Consider the following 25,222-nt stretch of genomic DNA (forward strand, 5'->3'; position numbering starts at 1 on the left):
CGATTTCTCCCACTCTCTAACTGTGCCTAAATCTAAATATAGATTCCATGAACAGTCTGCAAATAAATATACAGTCCGTAAATAAAAAAAAAAAAAAATAAATTACTCATCTCAAAGGATTCCAATAAAAAATAATATCCAATCACTAACTTATGATAGCTAAGTTACATTCCATAACCAGGAAATTTGATTCATTGTATAAATTCTATAATCATATGACATAACGGTCCGCAAAAAAAAAAACAAAAAAAAACAACAAATTACTCATCTCAAAGGATTCCAATAATAAAAATGATATACCATTCGGTACGGAACCAAGGATGGAAGACCAGATAAGAACAAAAAACTTAGACTTATAAGACCAAAAAATCCAACGTTGATCACCCTTTGGGGCTCGTGGCGCAGTGGATAGAGGCGTTGAATCTCTACGGTTCCAGGTGAGCGTTGTCTGAAGATAGTGGTTTCAATCCTACCCAAAGCTAGCCAGAGAATTGGCCAAAACCTGGTGAGACAACAACTATGGAAGGCAGCAATTACTGAGGATTCAGTTAAGAGATTCAGTATTTCAATCCGTCGCGGTTAACCACCTGACAGAGGAATAGTTGGCTGAAATGTCATGAAACAACAACTATGAAGATGAGGATATTGTATTCAACCGGGAAGCAGGCCAGCAGAACAGTGTTCCTCAGGCGGGCAGTTCTTTTATTCATGGAATCTGCATTTAAATTTAGGAACAGATAGAGAGTAGGAAAAATCATATATAGTGTTTGTAACTAGTCGAGTGTTTTTTTTTTCTTTTTTCTTTTTTTTTTTATTACATTTTCACTCCAAACAAGGCACATTGCCACTTTGATGTAGGTGGCTATTATCAGGGATCTAAGTTGCAGGGGTACTATGTAGGGAGTTTAGCAGCAAGATGTCTGTTCACATTACACTTGAACTTCTGCATGTCAGTACAGTTGAGGAAGCAGGAAACCGGAAGAGAATTCCGAAGTCCTGCAGTTCTGGGGAAGAAGCTATTAGAGTAGAAGGCTGTCTTACATCTAGGGATCTCTACTGTGTAGGGGTGAGACTTTGCTGCTTGTCGGGTTTGTTGAGGGGGTACAAGGGCTTGTAGTTCGTCAGAGCATCCATCATTCAAATACTTGTAAAACAGGCAGAGGGATGAAACATTTCATCGATGGGACAGAGGCTGAAGCTTAGATGACAGTTCAGGACCTATTAGGTTGGCAACTCTCTTTTGAACCCTGTCCAGGAGCAAGAGACTAGTAGCAGATGCACCAGCGCAAATGTGACAACAATATTCCATACATGGGTGAATGGTGGCTTTGTAGAGGTACAGGATACTTTCAGGCGTAAGTGAAAGTTTAACCAAGTTTGGCTGGTTATTACTTAGTGCTTTATCCGTAATGCCACAGAAATCCTCAAGGATTTGTGGTATAACGGATAAAGTATTAAGTAAAACAGCTACTACATCTTGATCATTGTTATGTTATCTATTACATGGGTGTCTTCAAAGCTTTTAATATCTCCTTGAATTCTTCATGTTCTCACATAAGATTTTCCCATCAGCTAGGATGTCAACCTTATCTAGACATGTTCATTAAAATTTCCACTGGACTTGCACTACGTTTGATTGTGGTTTTGTGTTTTAAAAATAAAACGTGTTAATTATTTTTGTATTTAAAAATTTTTTTGTAGGCTTGTTCCAGAGGTTGATCCGAGTCGTTATGGAATTTCAGCAGACGATTCCTCCTCCCAAGTCAGTGTGCAAGGTATTCTTTATTGCAACGATGAAGTACAATCTCCAAAAGACCTTGTCAAAACGCTTCAGAAATATTATTGCGGTTCAATCGGTGCAGAATTTGAACATTTGCCTGTAAGTATGTGGAGAGTAAAGTTTTTTTCAGAAAGAAAATTAATGTCTAAAATTTTTTTTTTTTTTATGGAAATCACTTGAAACAAGACATGAAGCCACTTGATGTAAGGACTTAAAAACAAAATATTTCTTGAAGGTGAAATAAACAGTCAACAATGAGTTTTAGATGGATAGGTTCCAACTCAGAAAGCAATTCTTTGTCAAGTCTTTTTCATCTCCATTAAGCAATCTTTCTCTGCCATTTTATTGAAGTCTCTACAATTTTGTTACAAATTTCATCCATAGTTACTAAAATATTTTTGTAACTCAATTTTTAATCCTTAATCCAATTCCATCCAAACTTTCCAAGGTATTTATCTGATCTGGCAAGAAAAAAAAATAATAAATACAATCACAAGAATTAATTAACAAGAATTAAGAATATTTTTATTACCTTTCGAACCATGTTTTGTACGGTTCGTCACATCAATTCTAACATTCAAAATATATTTTAAAATAAATACTTAATTCCTGAATAATTGCCAGACTTTTAGACATGCCATCATGTTAAAGTATCAGACATAAAACAGATACGAGAGGATAAAAAACATTAAACAACCCCCCCTCTCCAATAAAAGGGTAAGAATGAGAAAAAGGATAGCAAAATGTTTGCCAAAAGTTTTGACTACATGTCCAACCTTTTCGAAATTCCTGTCATGGGGTCATGACCTAATTGAAATTCCATCCCGTTTGAAGGTCAAATTGGCTGGAAAGCAAAGAAATGGTACCCCCCCCCCAAAAAAAAAAAAACAAAAAACAAAAAAAAACGGTAAATGAAAATAACAGGAATGGCAGGCTGGGAATTTACTTTTCTTTCAAGTTCTCGGCCACAATATTAGAACTGATCATCAACTTGGCTATTTTTTATGGAGATCACTTCAGACAAGGCATGAAGCCACTTAATCTAAGGAGCTGAAAAAAAACCCCAACTAAATATTACTTCAAGGTCCAAAAAACTAACCAACGAGAAGTGTTAAATGAATAGATTATGATCCAGAAAACAGCAATTTGTCACAAACACAGTTCATGGAATATGAGGATTAACGGACAAAATAAGGGAAGTGAGGGTTACGAGGCTGCCGGAAATAAACCCAACGTCCATTTTTTTTATTCTCATTGTTATTTACAAATCCTTATTTTGTATTATTTGGTCTACTTGGACTACTGTTCTAATCTTAAGCATTATTTTCATAATGTTTCAGTCAATGTAAATTGATGTTTGTCACAAGCATTGTTCATGGAATGTGAGGACTAAAGGGCAAAATAAGGGAAGCAGAAGTTACGAGGCTGCCGAAAGTAAACTTGCGTCCATTTTCTACTCTCCTGTGATGCTGTCTTTTTTGGATGATTTATTCTCTGATAAATTCTGGCTGCTGCTGCTTCTGTTTTTGTTGGTGAGCAAGTTAGAGCAAAATACAATATCAAGATGTTGACACTTGTGTCCCCTTGACATAAATAATCCGACTAACCCGACAAGCAACCAAATCCCACCTTTACTGTTGAGGTGCCTAAATGCTAGAAAGCTTTAGTGTCTTTCCTCAGACTGCTAGACTTGGCCAAGACTATGATAAATGTTTGAATTTTGTTCTCAAGCATGTGGCAAAGCTTTCTAGTAAACGATGCCACACTCTATGTAAAGAAACCATATCAAGCAGATTTCATTAAAAAGTGAACAACCACTAGAGAGATGAGCTGACTAGATAAGGGTTAAGATTTACATACCGCTCCTAGCCTAAGAATGTGGTAAGTGGCAGAATTTTGTTCTCAAGCATGTGGTGAAGATCTTTGGAGTATGCGAATAAATAAAATAAGCCAAAGATGTCTGCTTTTGATGTAGATCCTTCTATATTGCAATAAATGACAGAACATCTGTCCTGATCACATTTGGCAAAAGTGGTCAGATATTGATGCAGACCCTGTTTGGTTTTTTTCTTTTTTTCTTTATGGAAATCTCTCCAGACAAGACATGAAGTCACTTGATATAAAGAGCTAAAAAGAAAATATCACTTCAAGGTCGAAAACTAGTCAACAATAAGTGTTATATGAATAGATTCTGACCCAAGAAGCAGTAATTCTTCCTCCTTTGTCAGAAATATTGTTCATGGAATGTGAGGACTAAAGAACAAAATAAGGGAAGTGAGTTATGAGGCTGCTGAATTAAACCCCAAATCCACTTCCCAGTCTGTTTAATTTAACCTGCATTTAAACCTTTAAATAGGTTATGGCACTTATACTGCTGTGTGTTGGATCTTGGTTCGTGCTACCAAGAACCGAAGGTCCATGATGGCATATCTCTGAGACTATTTGTTGCTAAAACTCTGTCAGGTTGAGATGGGGTTAAACTTTAGAGTTCGGCTGCTGCATATATTGCTTTCTCTTTTCATTTCTTTTCCTTTTTCTTCCTCCTCTTCCTCCTGCACATTAGCCATGACGGTACAAAGTGACTTTCTCCGTGAAACTATCATTTACATTGATTTTGATATTCGATTGCTTAGAACAATTCCAAGACTTGGCCTGTCCATTCCTTGCTTACTCTCAAGTGATATGTGCGAACGTATATTTATCCAATCAGAATCTCATTCAGCTGCAGTCTGGGCAGCATTGGCCTCAATAGTATGGATTCAGAACTAACTTTGTTGTCAAGGTACACACCACAAATCAACTAAATTATATTGTCTCTCTGCATCCTCAGAAGGATTGAGATAGGGTGGCCCAACATTCATTTGCATTTAACATGACACTATAGACAAGATTGCCATAAAGTGAATGACAGGTCTAGAAGGGAAATTGCCGCATACAAAATCTGTACACGCAAGATTAAACTTAATTTACATGCTATACCAGCACAGTTCATCTCACCAACATAGTAGAATGAGTCTGTAGCTGTTTCTAAGTTTTTGAGATAAGGATCATTTCTGTTATTTCGATTCCTCGGATTACTGTTCTCATTTTGAGCTTTCTTCACACATTGTTTCGATTGATTTACCCTTTAGGTGTATTTTGCCAAACTTTGGGAATCTTTCAGTCAAACTCAGGAATGCGCACAGAATCTCAAACAGGATCCTTTTAATCCATGGGGGTAGCATGCTCTTGCTGTCCTCAGCCATGACTGTGTAGAAGTCTTACGTAATTTGCAATTGCATTCTTAGTATCACCCACATCGAGGATTGAACCTTCAATCTCCAGAAGCGTGCCACTTATAACTGAATATTACCTTATCCATTACATCACAGATCCACAAACAATTTGCGAACCCGTGGTGCAACGGATAGGGTCTGTAGCTGCGGTGAACATTTTATATATGGTTCTAAATTTGTGTTTTTTTTTTTTTTTTTTTTTTTTTTTTTACATAGGCATCACCACATGCTCCTCTCTTGATATTGGCCATATTTGGGCTGGTAATTCTGGAATAATCTTGGGTTCCTTTTGAAGAAGAAATCAAGATAATCTTAGAGATAAAAGTTTTCGCTTCCAGCTCTTATTTCACTGACTATACAAACATACAGATATTTAAATGTAATATAAACAAATATCTTGCAGCTCAAGTTTCCACTTAAGGTGTCCTTATTATTCCTATTATTTGAATTCTCATCACACCGTTTTGGTTGATGTAACCTATTTTCTTTAGGCATATCTTGTCGAATTTTGGGAATCTTCCTGTCAAACCCATTGTCTCATAAACAGTATAGTATACCTTGTTAGGAAAAAAGTAAAAAAACAAAGAAAAAAATCCGGGTTTGTAATACAAACCCTAAAATCCAAATGTCTCCTGCAAAGCACACAGCTGACCAACAGCTACTCAAGTGAGAAAATCACTCTTGATAAACCTACACCGTTAGTGGTTTACGTGTGAAATATTTCATTTGCGTCAGCTAACTTTTTTGTCTCAGCTATTTATTTTGAGACATTCCCTTGGGTATACACGCTGGCCTTGTTCTGTCTGGAATGCTACTGTCTCTTTCTACCACAAACACAATACACTAGGCGTTGTCTCTTTGATTAATGGGCAGGGATAGGGGGGAGCGGATGTTAGTAAGTTTGCCCTGCTTTTGCTTTTCGTCTTTATTACGCTCCCCTCCTTCCCGGAACTAAACCTGATAAATACTGTTATGGTGTGAATGTTGGAAAGAATAGCGAGAAGACTCGGAAACAGTGAAATGAATAATATATTACAACAGGAAATACAGAAACAATGTTAGTTGAGTGGGAACTCAGCTCAACTGAAGGACAAAGTAAAGTTCCGACTGTCTCTCTCCGAGTTTTGGATTCAGACTGCTGAAAAGCAGAACTTGGTCACAGAAGTGACACCTGGAATAGTCCATTGTCAGAATCTGTAGGGGTGCCATACTAACAAATATCCATCAAAGGTTGGCTTTAAAATAAATTGGCTGGTAAAATGACCTGACACTTTATTTTTTTCATATTCATCCCTAACAAAGCAGGTTGCCACTGTGATATAAGGGGCTACTGTAAATAAAGGGGCCATACCTACAGGAGCATTCTGAGTGGAGAGTTGTGCTGCAAGATGTTTGTTCACATTACAGTTAAATTTCTGTGTGTTGGTGCTATCAGTGAAATGGAGCTTGGAGTGAATTCCATAATACAGTCAGGGGAAACAAGAAGTAGGGAGGGAATTCCAAAGGCTAGTGATTTGCGAAAAGAAGCTGTTAGAGTAGAAAGCCTTCCTGCATCTATGAATATATCGCAAAGCTCTGCTTTCCGTCGTTGCACCTCTCATAGACAATACATTTCTTATCTATGAAAGGATTTGATTGAATCAGCAAAAAATGTTTTTAAGAAACAAGTTTTTATTTTGCTTGATATTAGATACCCCCCTCCCAAAAAAAAACAACCCTTACAACAGGTAAAATAGTTTCTTCCCTCGAACAGTTAGGCTTTGGAATTCCCTACCTGCTATCTGCTTCCCTGTCTGTACTATGCAGAAGTTTAAATGTAATGTAAACCAATATCTTGTTAATCTTTTCTAGGTGTGGCACCAAAAAGTAACCCCTTACGTCTAAGTGGCAATATGCCTTGTTAGGGGTGAACGTCTGTAAAAAAAAGAAAAAAAAGTATTTTTTATGGATTAAATTTTTTTTTATTTTTTTTTATTAATTGTTTTGAAAAAACTAGTTAACTCTAAAACGAAGTGGACTTGGCCAAAACATGTGTGATATAAATATTTTTTCAGATGACTTTCATACTTCATCAGTCAGCTACTTCTTATGGGAGCATTGTGTGTGTGTGTGTGTGTGATATGCAAGTACACACACACAATATTGTACCCCCCCACCACTTCACTCTCCTGGATAAGTACTCTATGCAGGCTGACTATGTTCATTAGATAAGTAATAGGAATATTTCCCTTTCTTTGTCGTATAACCTTCTCAGTGGTCGTGTGGGTAAAAACATTTGATAGAAGTCAAACATCCGCATTTGAATTCCTGTAACCAGTGGTAGTTATGTGGCCGTACTGATGATACGTTATGAAAACATGTATATTCAAAAAAATGTTTGTTATAAATAATTTTGTGTGTGTATATGTATGTATGTATGTATATATATATATATATACTATCAAAAGTACCCGTCGTTGACTGGGTTCAAAAGCAGCCTACAGAAAATGGACTCTGATTTATGAAAGTATGATAGGTTATGAAAAGGAAGGGTTGTAAAGAGATAGCTTCGAATTTGCGGGTATCAAGACCAAAGCAAAATATGATGAAAGTAAAAATAAAATAGATAACCCCCATAATTTATTATACCATACCTGTTCACACTGAAACACTTATCACAATATTCTGTGGATCTATATTAAAAAACCTTGTTAAACTTTGTGACATATTTCCATTTTATGGAGGTCATGTGCGAACGAACACCCCATAATTTTATTATACCATATTTCTTCAAACTGAAACATAATTATCAAAGTATACTGACGCAGATAGATATGAAAAGTCTTTATTAAAGTTTGTGCCTATTTCCATTCTATGGAGGCCAGGCGCGAACGCAGACTCCACAATTTTATTATACCATCCCTATTTAAGTTAAAACATACTTATCAAAGTATTCTTATGTACATCTATATCAAAAACACTTGTAAACGTTTTTTTTTAATATTTAAATTTTTTATTTCCATACTTTGTGGACCAGGCGCGAACGCAGACCCCACAATTTTAATGATCTGTCAGATCAAACATACCCATTCCTGTGTCTCGATACATCTTCTATCATTATATGTAATCAGTTTTTTAAAATAGTCAACCATATAGGAGCTTATTCGTGACCAGACACACACACACACACATTCAGCTTTATATTATATATATATATATATATATATATATATATATATGTATATAATCATCCACATACAGTACTGTTTCGCTGTTTCACAGCTGATCAGTGCGGCTAGACAAGCAACTACCTCAAGCCAGGATCGAAACCCGATTGCCCAAATGACAGTCAGAGCTTCTTACCATTGCACTATATGGCTGCTGCGTTAGGCGGACAGTGAATTAACAATGTTTTGACATTGTCCAAATACCTAAGCTCCAAACACTCGGGCACGCAGGCTAGTAGTACATAAAAACATTAATGCAATATTTCTGATTTATGTTTCGGGGTCCCAACTTTGATATGAAACCATGACGGTACATATACTTTAACATTGTACTCTACCATCAAGAGAAGATTTTCAAATGGCTGTTGCTGAGTCATATAAAGTCTTAGTATTCTGTTCGCCTTTGTTAACCATCTGGCGTTGTGCATTTTGTCAGGTTCTGCATGCCTGATATATTTCAGATGATCATCAGATGAGTATTAAGCATCATTTCGTATCATTAAGACTGATCTCAGAAAGTACTTCTGATTTTTGCTGAGTGACAGCAATATAGCATCTGAAACTGGTACTGCAAAACCTTCAACGCTTCAAACTCCATTTTGCAGCCAATTTTTAATTCCGCTTACAAGATGATTTTTTACAAAATACATAATTCATCCTTTTTTTTATTCGCTTTAAATAAGTTAAATGTCATTTGTCCCTTTTTTCATTTTGTTTTAATAATATCATTGCTTAGAAACCCGCTCACATTAGGAATCTTGTCTTCGGAAATTATGTTTATGTTAGCACTTGACACGATTAAAATTACGTTTTCAAGAAAATTTTATTTCCTGTTTAGAAGGAATTTCATTTTCATTGATTTTTTTGTTTTTAGTTTGCTTTCTCATGTCCGTATTAAACCACAGTTGTAAGATTGAGTCGAAAAGGGTATTATTATTATTATTATTGTTGCTAATAATAATAAGATATATATAATTAGATCCTTCTTATACAATACGACCATTCAGATTGTCATTGATGAGCATACATCCAAACAGCTTAACATTAATGCGGGAGTGCCTATGGGATCGAATTTTAAGGGTTCATAATAGGGGTCAAAGTTAAAAAAAATTGACTGCTTTTTTTTTTTTTTTTTTTTTGCTCAATGTACACCTCCAAACACCCGGGCAACGCCGGGCTGAAATGCTAGTTATATAATATACATGTATTTATGTAAAAATATACAACTAAAGGTTGGGACTCCTAAACAAAAAAAATTTATAGTCAAACTTCATATTATTGCTAACGGCACCTGTTAACAACTTTTTAGACCCCTAACAAGAAAAAAAATTTCACCCCATTGGAATATATACATTTTTATTTACTTATAAAGTAAAATTTTTTTCTAGAACCAACATTGATATTAAATGACAACTTTTCCTATTTAAAAATTATTAAAATGAACTTCTTAATATACTCAATCGTCGATATGCAAGCGACTTCATGAAGGTTAACTAATTTACATTTCCTTTGAAAAACGAGCACTAATTAATTAATTATTAATTACTTATTCATTTTTTTATGATTTCATATTAGATAAATGGTTTCATTTACCTATTACACTGAATTCTATTTATGCATAGTTTCTACATTTTGCATAATTGCATAGAATTTAAGATAAAAACATTCTTGCACATGGATATATATATATATATATGTGTTATTTATAATGTTATTTGATTATATACATGTGTATTATATAATGTACCGTATTGTGTTACTAATTTTTAATGCTGTATCCCAGGGTTCTACTGTATATACTAGTGACCTTGTCAGTGTGCGTGCGAAAACTCCCCACCAGTTTTTCAAGACTGTTCTCAAACGTTTTATGGGAAAATTTTTCAGTCAGTACTTGTAGCTGAGAAAGCTAGTGACTGTGTTTAAGCACGGCCATCATAGTCGTGGTTTAAGGCTACCTCAACTTTGCAGTATGTCACTCTGTTGTCATGGGATGAGACAAAATCTGGCAGTCGTAATTTGTTAGTTTCAGTTATGTTGACAGTTTAAATAGTTGACAAGTTGTCGATCGGTGGTATGTGTAATTTCTGTTGTTGTTTTCTCTCGTTAAATTTTTTGGGTAAACATTTTATCCCATCATTCAAGTTGTGAAAAATGTTACCTCCCCTCCTCCCCAACGTAAAATGCTTTCATGGTTAAAAACCGTCAGCTGTGACTTTTGACTCTTTCAACTTTGATATTAGATCTACCCCCCTCTCCCAATATGAGGAGTTCAGGAATATTCTGTAATATAGTGTCAAACGTTACTAGTTTTTACATTTATTTTTTTACTTTTATTTGCTCCAAACAGAAATGTAAGAGACTACTGTGATAGAGGCCAGATTTAAGATAAACTGGGCGGGGATTAGTGCAGCAAGATGTTTGTTCACATTATATTTAAATTTCTACTTGTTAAGATGGTCAGATGAGGCAGGAGGGAATTCTAAGGGCAAACAGTCTGAGGAAAAAGAAAACTATTAAAGTATGAAAGTTTTCTCGTGAAGGGGTGTAATTTTGCTGCTAGTTAAGTACAGGGTGGAACAATAAACTTGTCGCCCTAAAGAAAACAACACAACAACTTTATTTTAAAACTTTTATTTAAAAAAAAATCAATTCAGGTAACTTGATTATGTAGTAGAGCTGACATCTATTCAATGTAGCCGCATTCAGCCTTAAACACCACCTCGATACGGGCCCGAAATTGGGAGCATGCTTTTTTCACAAGCGCCAGTAGGAGCTCGGTGAATACTTGGTGTATGGTGGTGATCGGCCTGGTTTTGGTGTTGTGGGAGGTCATGTTGGTGATGTTCTTGACATTTGACCAAATGAAGTAATCCAGCAGGTTCAGTTCTGGGGAAAAGGGGTGCCAATGAGAGAAGGGTACACAGTCATAACAGTCCTTCTCTAGCCAAGCCTGGGTCTCTTTGAATATGGGCTGGCACTGAGTCCTGCTGCCACATCCAGGGTCTGCCAGCGGCCACCTAATTGTACCAGGGGATCATCACACTCTTCAGCACATCCAGGTACACTTTGGTGTTGACTTTAAAGCAGACTTCAAAGATGTGAGGTGGCATGATGTAGCCCTCACTTGAAACCACACCAAGGACCATAACCATGGCCGGAAACTACGTTGAGCTGTGCCCTCAAGTGTAGAACTGTCTAGATTTGCATTTTGAAGGTGCTAGCAATGATCCTATTGTCACAACTTGAATTGGTAGAGAGCATGAATTGTACAGTGGCGCATCTCCGATCTCGCTCGTTGAACATTGTGTCACTTTCAGACATGATAGAAGGCTCCTGTTACTACTATTAGTACTATTTGTACACAACTGGCTAACTAGTAGATGGTTTACAACAAAACAAGAAAACCGGTTTTCACTGAATGGAAATGGAATCATGTCGTCTTTTCTATGGTGACAATTTTAGTGTTCCACACTGTAAATAACAAGAGAACCTTTTTTAAAGCCTTTTTTTACAATTTTCTTTAAAAAGAAAAATTTTGAACAAAACAAACTTGATAATATAAAACGAATACATAATTTGTTTGGGGGTGGGAAATAAAACTTTTGTTTGCTAAACATTATCTATCAAAATTAAAACCAGAAATACAAAAAAATGATTATAGTAACCCCTCTCCCCTCCCCTCCTGCATAAAAAATGTTTACTATGAAACGTTAAATGAATATTAGAACAAAATTATGATATGTCGTTTTGATTTTGTTTTTTACAATTTCCATTTTTCTGTTGCATACCATTGTTAAGATTTGATCACCAGCGACACTCAGTATAGTTAGGTGGTTGATGTCCTGTTCCAGACAAAGCTGAGTGGATGCTTAGATACGTCCGGTTCAAAATCTGGACAAGTACCTTGTATGCATCATTGAATTCCTAGCAAAAGTGCATTGAGAATGGCAATGACTATATAGAAAAATAAATTGTAGAGCACAAAAGGTCGTTCGTTTTAATGGTATCACTCCTGTCTTCGTAGCTTGTCAGCTTTTTTGAGTTAAAAAAAAATAGGAGGCTTTACTTTTGTAATTTCTATATCAAATGAAATCCTGAGAGGGGGAAAAATGTTATTTCTGCGCACACAGCTTTTTCTTCTGGCTATGGTTTAAAAGAACTACTATAAATACAAGTATACTTTGAATGAAAACAAACTAGACACAGATAAATATTTTGTTTTTCTTTTTTTAAAATGTCAATTTTTGCAACAAATTTGGACACCTAAAGCATTGACAGGTTGCCAGGTAGGGACAACGATATGTAAAATATATAGGTGTGTGTATGTGCATGTATTTGTGTTTGTGCCTTAATGTATATATGTGTTTGTGTGTGAATGTGTAAATGTATTTATATATATGTATGTGACTGTATTTATTTGTGTGTGTATGTAATTGTATATCTGATATACTAGCAGTTCAGCCCAGCTTTGCTCGGGCCCTATGTACTGTTCATAACTTCATGTGCATATGTATATATATATTAAAAAGTTTGACTCCTGTCCAGGTAACCTACATCTAAAATTTCAAGTGTTTAGACCCAAAATTGGCAGAGGAGTTTGGTAGAGTCTGCAAAGGTCAACTCTTTCAACTTTGACCTCTTGGCAGCCAAATTTTCGCCCAAAAACCGATTAAAAAAGCTTTCTGTATGTCTGAATACCCTTTATGTAAAATTTCAAATGTTTACCCAAATTTGGCCGAATAGTTTGCTAGAGACCGCAAAGATAAAATCTTTTGAACTTTGACCCCTTGGCAGCCAAATGTTTGGCGAAAAACCAGTTAAAAAGCTTGCCCTATGTCTGAATACACTTTATGTAAAAGTTCAAATATTTAGAGCAAAAATTGGCTGGGTAATTTGGTAGACCACAGAGTTCAAAATTTTTAAAACTTTGGCCCTAATTTTGACCCCTTAACATTTATTGTTTTGGGCTCAAATAAAATTAAAAAGTTTGATCTATGTTCAAGTAACCTACATCTAAAATTTCAACCCAAAATTGGCGGAGGAGTTCGGTAGAGTTTTTAAAGGTCAAATCATTGAACTGTGACCCCTTAACAGCCAATTTTCTGTCCGAAAACCAATTAAAAAGATTTTATCAAATCTCAATACGCCTTATGTCAAATCTCGAGTTTTTAGATTTGACAGAGTAGTTTGGTAGAGAAATGTACACACACAGACACGCACACACAATTTCACTTTCATAGATATATGTATATAATTTGGGTGGAGAATTTAATCAAATACTATGTAAGATGCACCAAATATCCTAACTTGTTACGACAAGTGAACCACATGGTGGATTTAGAGAAGCATAAAATGCACCCATCTGGGTTTCTAATAATCAACTGCGAAGTAACTCTCATAGATTAAATAAATTTACATCCGATTTTAAACAACTGTTTTCAGGTATTTATAATTTAAATTTAAAATAAATAAAAAAATCAACTTTAAATAATATTTCAAAATAGAACAATTAAAACAATTCTATCAAAACAAATAATTTATAACATCAAGCCAATTATTAAAATAGATTTTCTTTAATGTAATATGCAAATGAGGTTACTCATTGAATGTAGATTTCTTTTGGATAAATTGTGTACGTAGAAACTTTGCTTGAATAAGAGTCCATTTTAGTATGAAAATTAATTTGTGAAACGGTATACTTTTTGTATAATCAAATTGTGAATAAACAGACAGCAATATGACTTGAATGAATAATATATATATATATATATATATATGTGTTTTTTTTTTTTTTAAATTTTCTTTCTTTGAAGATTGCAATGCTGGGTATGGGGCAGCCAAACCAGCTACCAACATTGCCCTACTTTTTATTGAAACCAACCGAGAGCTCTTTTTAGTATCCTTGTTGTTCCCTTGTGTGTGTGCACATGTGCTAATGTGTATATATATGTGTGTGTGTTTGTGTGTGCATGTGCTAATGTGTATATATATATGTGTATGTGTGTGTGCATGTGCTAATGTGTGTCCACGCAGTGCTAGTGTGTGTGTGTGTGTGCGCATGTGCTAATGTATGTGTGTGTGTATATAAATGTCTTGGTGTGCAAATGTATATATGTGTGTGAATATCTCTATATCTATAAATATAATCACACATATATACGTTCACACACACACACACACACGTTTGAATTTATGTGCACGTTAGTGATATATATTTATACATATATATATATATACACATACGTATATGTAGATACATGTATATACATATCTACGTATAGAGTGAAATGAATGTGCACGTTGGTGATATATATTTATACATATATATATATATATATATATATACACATGCGTATATGTAGGTATATGTATATACATATCTACGTATAGAGTGAAATGAATGAGAACTTGTTAGAATTTTACAAATCTTTGATTTTTTTTTTTTGTCTTAAAAAGTTATTTCCAAATTATCAAAATTAAAAATTCCAGACAGATTTTCCCAAGAATTTCTAGATAGGGGAAAAAAAGTTTGGTTTACTTTGATTCCGTGTTCTCTGATAACCGCATTGATTCAAAACTCAATCTACCTCTGCGTTTGTTTAAGCCACATGATAAGGAATGTCTACATGGGTTTTGCTTTCGGGGAAAACTTGCCTTATCTTCAGAAGACGAAAGAGGTGAGGCTAGATAAGGGGTGGGTGGGGTTTACTGGCTACGGAATGGATGAAGGGTACTTTGAGGTGAAGAATGATGCCAGGGAGTGGTAAAAAAAATAGCTGACATTCTTTAGAACTTGAGGCAAGGAATTAGATTCTTCATTGAGAAAAGGAATTAGTTGAATGTGTATAGAAGTGTGAGGCTGGTGTGGGTGTGGGAGGAGTATTAAGTTGATGGGAATTCAAGTTCTGTAAAACAATGGATGTGTTTGTGAAAACCGTTCTTCCTGACAAAATTGAGGTTTTATGAATGGTTTCATTCTTGGTGTGTGAATTAGGGGAGACTTTTTTTCTATTTTTAACCTTTTTTTTTTTTTTTTCATTTTTAACCATTTTTTTGTAATGGGTGCTATGGTATCTCTATAAGAATCTTTATTTTTTCTCACTTAAATTTGAATCACGTTTTTAGATGCATTCACGCATCTCTCTAACTATAAAACCCCCGTCTGTCCGTCATGTTCATGTTCAAAATAGCAATTTTTAAATGCATCTGTGCAAAAATGACTCTTGAATAATTTTTTAAAACTTTAACTTGCCAACTTATTTTTGATGAAAAAAAAACAAAAACAAACTAGCCAGAACTGACTGACGCAACAAGTCACACTTTTTCCTGGTGTGTGTGTATGTGTGTGTGTATGTGTATATAGAAGCCTCACATAACATTTGTCTGAAAACGGCTCCATTCAGTGCCATCTTGTTTTTTTATAATAAAAAACTAAAGTCATCTAAAATAAGAAATATATTAACCACCAATACCAAAATTAAGTACCAAAATAATTGTACACAGAGATTAGAATTACTAGAAGCAATTCTAATGAAAAATACAGCCTAACATTAACAAAATAGCATTTAATACAGGTACTAACATATTAAACATATTTAGCAATTAATATAATTTTATATATATAGCAAAAAAAACTCGATCACACTGCTTCCTTATCCTTCTCTTCTCAACAGACACCTTAGTTAAATAAATAAAATCAAACAAAATAGATTATCTATAGATAAAAAACTGAAAATATCCTCTTCAATAATAACTACTGATGATGATCACTGATCGAAAGTGCTCGAGGAAAAATGACCGACACAAAATCACTCGGCGACACAATTTGCTATGAAAAATCAAGAGAATCAGTAGGAAGATCAGAAGAAGAAAGAATGCTGTAATATTCAATGAGGTATACCGTGAAAATAATTTGCTGTCTAAACACACACACACACACACACACACACACACACACACACACACACACACACGCACACACATATATAGAGAACTTGAATGCCTGGAGAGAACTTGAATGCCTACTAGACAGTATTCTCGAGTGTCTAAGGTCTCTCTGTATAGAGGTTTTCTAGAACAACCTGGCATACTTTTTCCTAGAAGTAAATTCTGACCAAATATTCAAAATCACAAAGTATTTGCTGCCCAAATAAGATCTCCTCACTATGGCTAACTTAACATTAGCTTTTACGAGGAATGGTGCACCTTTTCCAAGTGATACTTCAGATAGCAGCACGAAGCTGGATAATCCATCAGACTAAATGAATTCTTGTCCTGGAATTCAGTAAGACCAAGAGACCAAAATGAAAGTTATAATCCAACATATAGAAATGGTTAATTGGGAGGAGGAAAATTATGTTCTCAATTTCTTTATCTCTCAAACACTAGGTTGGTGAAGAGCTTTAACAGAACATTCAAATATCTATGTATCTCATATAGAGTTCAAGTGTTACCCCCAGGTCGTGGGCTCCTTGATTTTTGAGTTCTTCGACTGAAGTAAAATAAAATTTAAAAAAAAATGTGTCTTTGTTGGGATGATTAATTGGGAATCGGAAAAATATGTATCTTGTATTTTCTGGTGCCAAAAGCGATTCTTTTAATTGTTTTTGTTAAAACTAAATATTCCATTGTTGATACGAATGACAACATAATAAATATTTATTGATTTTAAATTACCAGTAAAATTAAAAATCTATAGATTACCCACCCACACGTTGTTTTACATTTGCAAAATATATACACATATTACATGAGTTTTATGGTAATTTGAAAAAAAAAAAAAAAAATACAAACAAAAACTCCTGAATATTTAGAGAATATAGAAAAAAATTGGTATGTGTCTAAAAATCAGGGGAAAATATTGGAATTATCCCATCACTAATTATCCACAGACTTGTTTCGTTATACGACTCATCCACATGGCTGAACTTAGCAAGATTCTAAATCAGGATTCCAGAATCTGGGGTTTGAAGCGCTACCACTGAGCTAACCCATGTTCATAAGTATATCATTTTTTTTTTTTTTTTGCAGATGCCATTTTATTGATGTTTATTTTGTCTGCAACACTTTTGAGCAGAAAGCATTACCTAAATGCTAACTGGGGATAATTTTACTTTACCATTATGATGCCTCCAGAGGGGGAGCAAGCTGCATATATTTTGAAAAAATAATTTTCTATCGACATATGTTTCATGTGATAACACTCATCAGCATGACTGAACCTAACCAGAGATTTAAAACCAGAACCTTTTTTTTTTTTTTTTTTTGTGTGTGTGTGTGTGTGTATATAATCTATCTATCTGTAAAAATGAGAATGTGTGTGTGTGTGAGGACACTTCTCAACCTATATACTCAACTCAAATTTTTGATCTACAAACTCGAAATATGGTATATAGAGTATTCAGACACGTGGAAAACTTTTTAATTAGTTTTCAGCTGGAAAAAGGCTGCTAAGGAGTCACAATTGAAAAATTGATACTGGGGGGAGGTCATCAAATTTTTTTCTGTTTTCAACTGTTTCACAATTGCACATATGCGGTCATGAAACATGACAACTTCCTTTATTAAGTATAAGTTGGTTTGAAAACACTTTTTAAAGATCATGCCAAACTGGTCTAATGGTTATCGTGCTTGATTCACTGTTTTGGTTTTGATCTCGGATTGAGTATTTTTTTTTTAACTTACAAGAAGTGAACTGTTTAGAAAAAACAAACATGCACATATTTCAGTTTCTTTTTTTCTTTTTACTTCATTTGTTTTACATACAGTATTTCTGTTTATAATAAATAAGAATTCTGCATCAATTAAAATATTCATTGAACAGAAGTTTTGCTCCACATTTATGTCACATGAAGATTATAATGAAGATTTAAAAAAATTTTTTTATTACATTTTCACCCCAAACAAGACACATTGCCACTTTGATGTAGGGGGATGCTATTAGGGACACAGGCTACAGGGGTACTAGGTGGGTAGTTGGGCAGCAAGATGTCGGTTAATGTTACACTTGAACTTCTGCATGTCAGTACAGTTGGGGAAGCAGGAACCTGGCAGGGGGTTCCAAAGTCTAGCAGTTCTGGGGAAGAAACTACTGGAGTAGAAGGCTCTTTTACATCTAGGAATCTCTACTCTGAAGGGGTGGGATTGTACTGCTTGTCAGGTTTGTCGGGGGTATTTACGTAGAGGGGGTACAAGTGCTTGAAGCTCGTCGGAACATACACCGTTAAAGTACTTGTAGAACAGGCAGAGGGATGCTACATTGCGTCGATGGGACAGAGGCTGAAGCTTGGATGATAGTTCAAGACCTATTAGGTTGGCGACTCTCTTTTGAACCTTGTCTAGGAGTGAGAGACTAGTAGCAGATGCACCGGCCCAAATATGACAACAATACGCCATACGAATGGTGGTCTTATAGAGGTACAGGATACTTTCAGGGGTCAGTAGCTTTCTAGTACGATAGAGAGAACCTACCTTTTTCGCAGATTATAATGGATGAAATTCAATGCAGTTTTGATGTATTTAAATTTTAAATCCGAGGTTGCACCCAATATTTTGTTCCCCTTTTAAAAACCTATATAGATACTGAAATTCGGGGAATATTTATTAATTGCTGTCTAATACCTATTGTTAAGATTTCACTAATATCAGATGTCTCTAACTGCTCCCCTTTTTAAACCTGTTGCATAAAACTAAACTAAATATATCCTACATTTGCACCCCTTATGCTGAGCAACAGTGTTATAAAATTTATAATGATCTCTTAGTTTATGAATTAAAACTGTACATACAAGCATAACATACCTAACTTTATAATGTATGCACGTACGTATATATATTTTCAATAAATATTATAATTGTTTTCAGAAAAAAATGATGAGAAAAAAGTCTAAGAAGGAAGATAGATAATCTGTTGCCATGGTATCATTCTCCCAAGCATTACCTCTTACCTGTTGTCATGATATCATTCTCCCAAGCATTACCTCTTATTATAAGTGGGGATAGCATAGTATCTGTTCATTTGTAATGATACCATCTTCCCAAGACTAACCTCAGTTTTGGAGGTATGGCAGTAATATATCTGTTCTGTTGTCATGTGACCATCTTCCCAGACATTACCTTCTCCTTTGAGTAGCAGTGTAATATTTGTTTTTCATGATACCATCTCCGCAAATTGATTGTTTGTTGCATGGCATTGGGAAGATTGAACCCGTTTTCTCCGAAAAAGCAACTGGCAAGACAATATTAAATTTGCAGACTGTTTTCAGTTGTCTGTGTAAATTTTTGCATATTAGCAAGTTTCTAAAATGTTGATAATCTTGCTTGGTTGATTGTTAGCACATTAGAGGATGAGGGAAAAATGGGGAGGATTAAACACAAAAGTGTCATAATCCGAAGGCTGCGTGTTCAAACCCTGTTCAAGTTGTACATTTACATTCTATTGAATGCGATCAATCTCTCCCTCATTTTTTTATGTACTAGTATTACTACTTATACAGCACAATCACGCTGACACCAAAGTTCAGCAATGATAAGCCTGGCCAGTACAAGATAGGTGACCATTTGAGAAGGCTGGGCGCTTTATGTACCACACTGAGTCATACAAATTTCCAGGTTGATATCTGGGGACATGTTTAACTCACGGGGGAAGGGGGGTGGGTAGATTCACCCCCCCCTCGAATCAAGACAGAAGCAACAGGAAACTAATGTCTTTGCTTGTCTTCCTGAGATTATCATGGCTCTACAATTAGGAGAGCTGTGGCTGGCTTTGGTGTTGTGGGAGGTCATGTTGGTGATGTTCTTGACATATGATCAAACAAAGTAGTCCAGTGGGTTCAGGTCAGGGGAGGAGGGGAGCCAGTGAGAAGAGGGTACAAAGTCGTAACACTCCTTCTGAAACCAAGCCTAAGTCTCTTTGGACTTGTGGGCCAGCGTCAAATCCTGCTGCCACACCCAGAGTCTGATTGCACCAGGGGATCAGCACATTCAGGTACACTTTGGTGTCGACTTTCGTGCCGACTTCGAAGATCTGACGTGGCATGAAGTGATCTTCACTTGAAACCACACCAAAGACCATAACCGTGGCTGGAAACTTTGTTGAGCTGTGCCCTCAAATGTTAAACCATCTGGATTTGCATTTTGCTGGCAATGGTTCTGTCATCACGACTTGGATCGGTAGAAAGCATGAGTTGTACAGTGGCCCATCTCCAACCTTGCTCGTTAAGCATTGTGTCACGTTCAGACATAATAGAAGGCTCCTATTGCCCTTGAGATTTGTACACAACTGGCCAACTAGTAGATGGTCTGCAACAAGAAAAACTATTTTCATCAAATGGAAATGGAATCATGTCGTCTTTTCTATGGCGACAATTTCAGCATTTTACCCTGTAAATCTATGTTTCTAATGTGATTTTTTTCAACAACTACACTGATACATTCATGATTATGACTTTCCACCCATTATTATTAAATATCACACAAAATACATTAATGAGCTGAACATGTTTTTTTCTAGTGTATGTACACATACTTTATATCAAAACCTCAAAACATTTTTTCTATGGTAAACAACTGATGATCCTTATAACAATATTAGAACATATATATATATATATATATAATAATATTCTAAAATGATCCCCCTGGCAAAATTGTCTCTGAGATGCATATATATGCTGATGACACTACAACAGGAAAACAAATGAACACATATCTAAGGAAATGGCAGAAACACTAGAGGAAGATCTTCAATCTGTAGTGGAATGGGGACCAAAATGGATGGTCACATTCAATGCTGCCAAGACTAAACTTGTTTCCTTCAATAATTACAAGAAACCTTCTCTACCACCAATACCAATGGCCAAAAACTCATTATGTGAAAGTACTTCTTTTAAACACCTCGGCCTAACATTCACAGGAAACATGAGTTGAAACAGTTACATAGAAAGCATTGCCAGGACCGCTGCGAAGAAGGTAGGCTCTCTCTACTGTGTTAGAAAACTACTAACACCTGTAAGTATCCTGTACCTCTATAAGGCCACCATTCGCCCATGTATGGAGTGTTGTTGTTACATTTGGGTTGGTGCATCTGCTACTAGTCTCTCAGTCCTAGACAGAGTTCAAAAGTGAGTTGCCAACCTGATAGGTCCTGAACGGTCATCTAGGCTTCAGCCTCTGTCCCATCGATGAAATGTTGCATCCCTCTGCCTGTTCTACAAGTAATTTAATGGTGAATGCTCCGACGAAATGCAAGCACTTGTACCCCCCCCCCGACATAAATAACTCCCGACAAACCCGACAAGCAGCTAAATCCCACGCCTTCACAGTAGAGATCCCTAGATGTAAGATAGCTTTCTATTTTACATATATATATATATATATATATATATATATATATATATAAATATATAATCTTAAATATATGCTTGGAGATGTGTGTATATATATATATATATATATATATAAAACAAAATATACACAATCATTTGCACTTTAAAACTGGTTATGCCAATTAAAAAACACTATACGATTAAAAAAAGATATACAATAATATAAATTTTCTATTGTGTACACATACTTCATATCGAAACCCTGAAACAGTATAATTGTAATTATTTTAGGGATCATCAGTTGTTTACCATGAAACACCTGTTTTGGGGATTTAAAAACGAAATATATTAAATCATGGCTACACAGCAGTGGTGATCAAATATCACCTACCTTAAACACACACAAAAAAATGTTTTGAATATTGCATCAAGTTTTTGTTCCATAGTTATTAAGCTAACCCATTCATGTTATAAAAAAAAATGCCTTCCTTAACTGTGTCATTTTTGTCTCCAGAAGGAAAGTATTGGTTATTTACAAAAAAAACTGCTGTATTTAAGATTCGGACAAATCTATAATAATACTTATAATCCCCTTTTTTGTTATTTTAATGTTATTAATATTTTATATATATATATATATATATATATATATATATATATATACGAGCAAACAGTTAATAAAACATATTCAAAAAACACTTTGAAAAAGAGTTTAAAACATATTTAATCTGAAAAGGAAATCCACTTATCAAATGTTTCCTTTTCAGATTAAATATGTTTTAAACTCTTTTTCAAAGTGTTTTTTAACATGTTTTATTAACTGTTTGCTCGTATTATAAGCTCTATCTCCTATTTGGTTTTATCGAGTATTTACATCTGGCTGAGATAACTTTATAACTATTAATTCTTTAATATTTATAATATACTTTAGTTTTACCATCTTGGATCATTTTGTTAAATTTAATTGTAATTTTTATTTTATATATATATATATATATATATGAGAGAGAGAGAGAGAAAGAGTGATTGAAAGGATGAAAAATAAAATTAGAAAATATACAAAATTTATTAACTATCATTGCAAACTTGGCTTTCGTATAACTGTATCGCCTGAAGAGATCTCTAGTTGCTAGTAACTCGCTGACTGAAACATGTCCGTGAATGTGTAGCAACATATTACTGCTTATGTAAAAAGAAATAGAAAGTATACATGTGTGTGTATGTATATATATATATATATATATATATATATAAAATAAAATACGCACCACGTATGCTTGAAACCAAATCACAATGTAATATTAGGAAAATAAACAAATATTTTACTTGTTTTAAATTTATCGCAAATATATTTGGGAGGTAGACTCCATCTTCAGTGTGTTGTTTTTTTTTCTTTTCTTCTTCCTCACCATGTTGTAAACTTGGAGAAGAAGTCTGTTTGTATTTACAACATAGCGAGGAAGAAGAAAAGAAAAAAAACAACACACTGAAGATGGAGTATACCTCTGAAATATATTTGTGATAAATTTCAAACAAGTAAAATATTTGTTTATTTCCCTAATATTACGTTGTGATTTGATTTCAAACGCACTTGATGCATATTTTATTCAAATTAAAACAACGTTTCTATTGAACTCTCATTCTTGACATATATATGTGTGTTTATGTATATATATATGTGTGTGTGTGTATATATGTATATGTGTGTGTGATTTGTCTAACTCATTTTTAGTTGTTGACTTATAGAAATTCCATGTATCTCATTTGGCGCTGTTTCCTAATCCCACTGACTGTAAAACTAATGTTAAAAAGAAAAAAAGAAAGACCTTTTTACCTTGGATTCAACATTGTATAGGGATATACAATTACCTCTTCCCCCTCCCCCCAGCCCCATATCCGTTTGTGAAGGTATTATTTGACACAGTAAATCTAACAAAGTACTCATCTTAATGGAATTACTTGGATAAAACTTTAGTTTCAGTATGCCTACCCCAAATTCTGAGCAGTATAAACAGTCTGTGGAGCTTAACAACTCTCCAGGATCTCCCTCTTTCTCCCTCCAAAGGTGATCCACTTTCAATTGTTGACTTATACAAGTTCCATGTGCCTATCACTTGTCTTTGGTTTTTTTCCTAAGCCTACAGCCGCTGCCTGGATTCCTCTGGATAGGGCCATGACAGACGGAAGGGCAATGAGGTGAAGGGAAAGCAGATAAGTATGTGAACGGTGTGTAAACTGGGGAGAGTTTTAACCATAAAAGGCTCCCTTTTAGGGAAAAAGGAAACGCAAGATAAAGACACATCACTTTGGCCTTCGAAAAATGTTCAACCTTGCCCTCGTTAAAAAAATTCTTTGTTCTTTGTGAGGAACTTTTTTTTTTCTCCACACTTATGGCATTTTGTGAATTCTTCTACTAAAATGTGATTGTAAAATGTCATTGTTATTAACAGAATTTTTTTGTTTTTTTCAAATAAAATATTCTTATTCAGGAAATACATTTTTTTTTCCTTACGTTTCATGAATTTAATATTTATTTAATTTAAGAAGAATAGTTTATTATTCGAAAATTTGAAAAAAAAAAAGTTGGTCTTTGAACCATTAAATCTTAAATTCTTAATATTGAGTGATTTTCAAACAATGAATTTCCTATTATATAGGATGCTCTTTTAGAGGTGGCAAACTTTAAATTAAAATAAATCACAGAAAATTTTTTTTTTATACAAATATATCTGTTGTTTATTCGAAATTAGTTTTTTGCATTTAGAATTTTAATATAATTTCGAGTATATGGCCCCCCCTCTACACACAGATACATACACACACCAGCTCACATGTATATAGCATAATCTGGAGGCTCAATTTTTACAACTTTACATAATAAATCGAACTGTATTTCAGCAATAATGCATTTACTGTTGTCTTCCAAGTTGTCTATTATTTATCAGTGTAGATATACGAATTTACATATCCCCAAAGTAAAAACTCTAATGGGGTTAAATCACACGAACAAGGTGGCTAGTTGACAGGTCGATCTTCATTAGCAGCCCATCATGCTGGACTTTGTCAAAGGCCTTGGATATATATCCTGATTTTGCCCACCTTATCCAGTGCATGGTAAATGCGTTCAGAGATGGCTGTTAAAATATCTGCAGTAGAACGACATTGCCTAAATCCATACTGTTTGTCAGAAAGAAGATTAGCTTTTGCAAGGTGGTGAACTAATGCTTGATTAATTAAGGTCTCAAAGATTTTAGCAAAGAAGGGAAGAAGAATGATAGGGCAATAATTGAGAGGGTCAGTCCTTTCACCAGAATTCTTGTACACTGGTACCATAGAGGTCATCTTCTAGCTATTAGGGAAGCAAGATTCAACAAGTTATTTATTGTACAGCTTGGAAAGTACAGGGGCTAGCTCGGCTGAGCATTTCTTAATTAGTATAGCAGGGGATGAAATCAGGCCCACGTGCGTTGGAGGTGACTAAGTTTTTTATGATGTTGCAGACATAAGGGGTGATTTTCACATCAAATATGGCTTCAGTTCGCATAGGGAAATTTGCAAAGAAGTTTGTTGACTCTAAGGTGGAGTTAGAGACGAATCACCAGGAAAGCAGTTTTGTTTTCTTGGTTACCATGCATG

General features: G+C 34.8%; 1 protein-coding gene across 1 annotated transcript in view; it reads left to right on the forward strand.

The window, feature by feature from the left end:
* The window catches only part of LOC145294097 (2-oxoadipate dehydrogenase complex component E1-like), a 160,330-nt gene that overhangs the window by 51,383 nt on the left and 83,725 nt on the right, over positions 1 to 25,222 (forward strand). Inside the window, exon 3 of the mRNA XM_080141164.1 lies at positions 1,702 to 1,879. Coding sequence (XP_079997290.1) covers positions 1,702 to 1,879 — 178 coding nt within the window. The remainder of the gene's footprint in view (positions 1 to 1,701; positions 1,880 to 25,222) is intronic.

The sequence above is a fragment of the Euprymna scolopes genome, chromosome 15, assembly GCF_053919585.1.
Source record: "Euprymna scolopes isolate OS-2025 chromosome 15, ASM5391958v1, whole genome shotgun sequence".
Taxonomy (NCBI): domain Eukaryota; kingdom Metazoa; phylum Mollusca; class Cephalopoda; order Sepiida; family Sepiolidae; genus Euprymna; species Euprymna scolopes.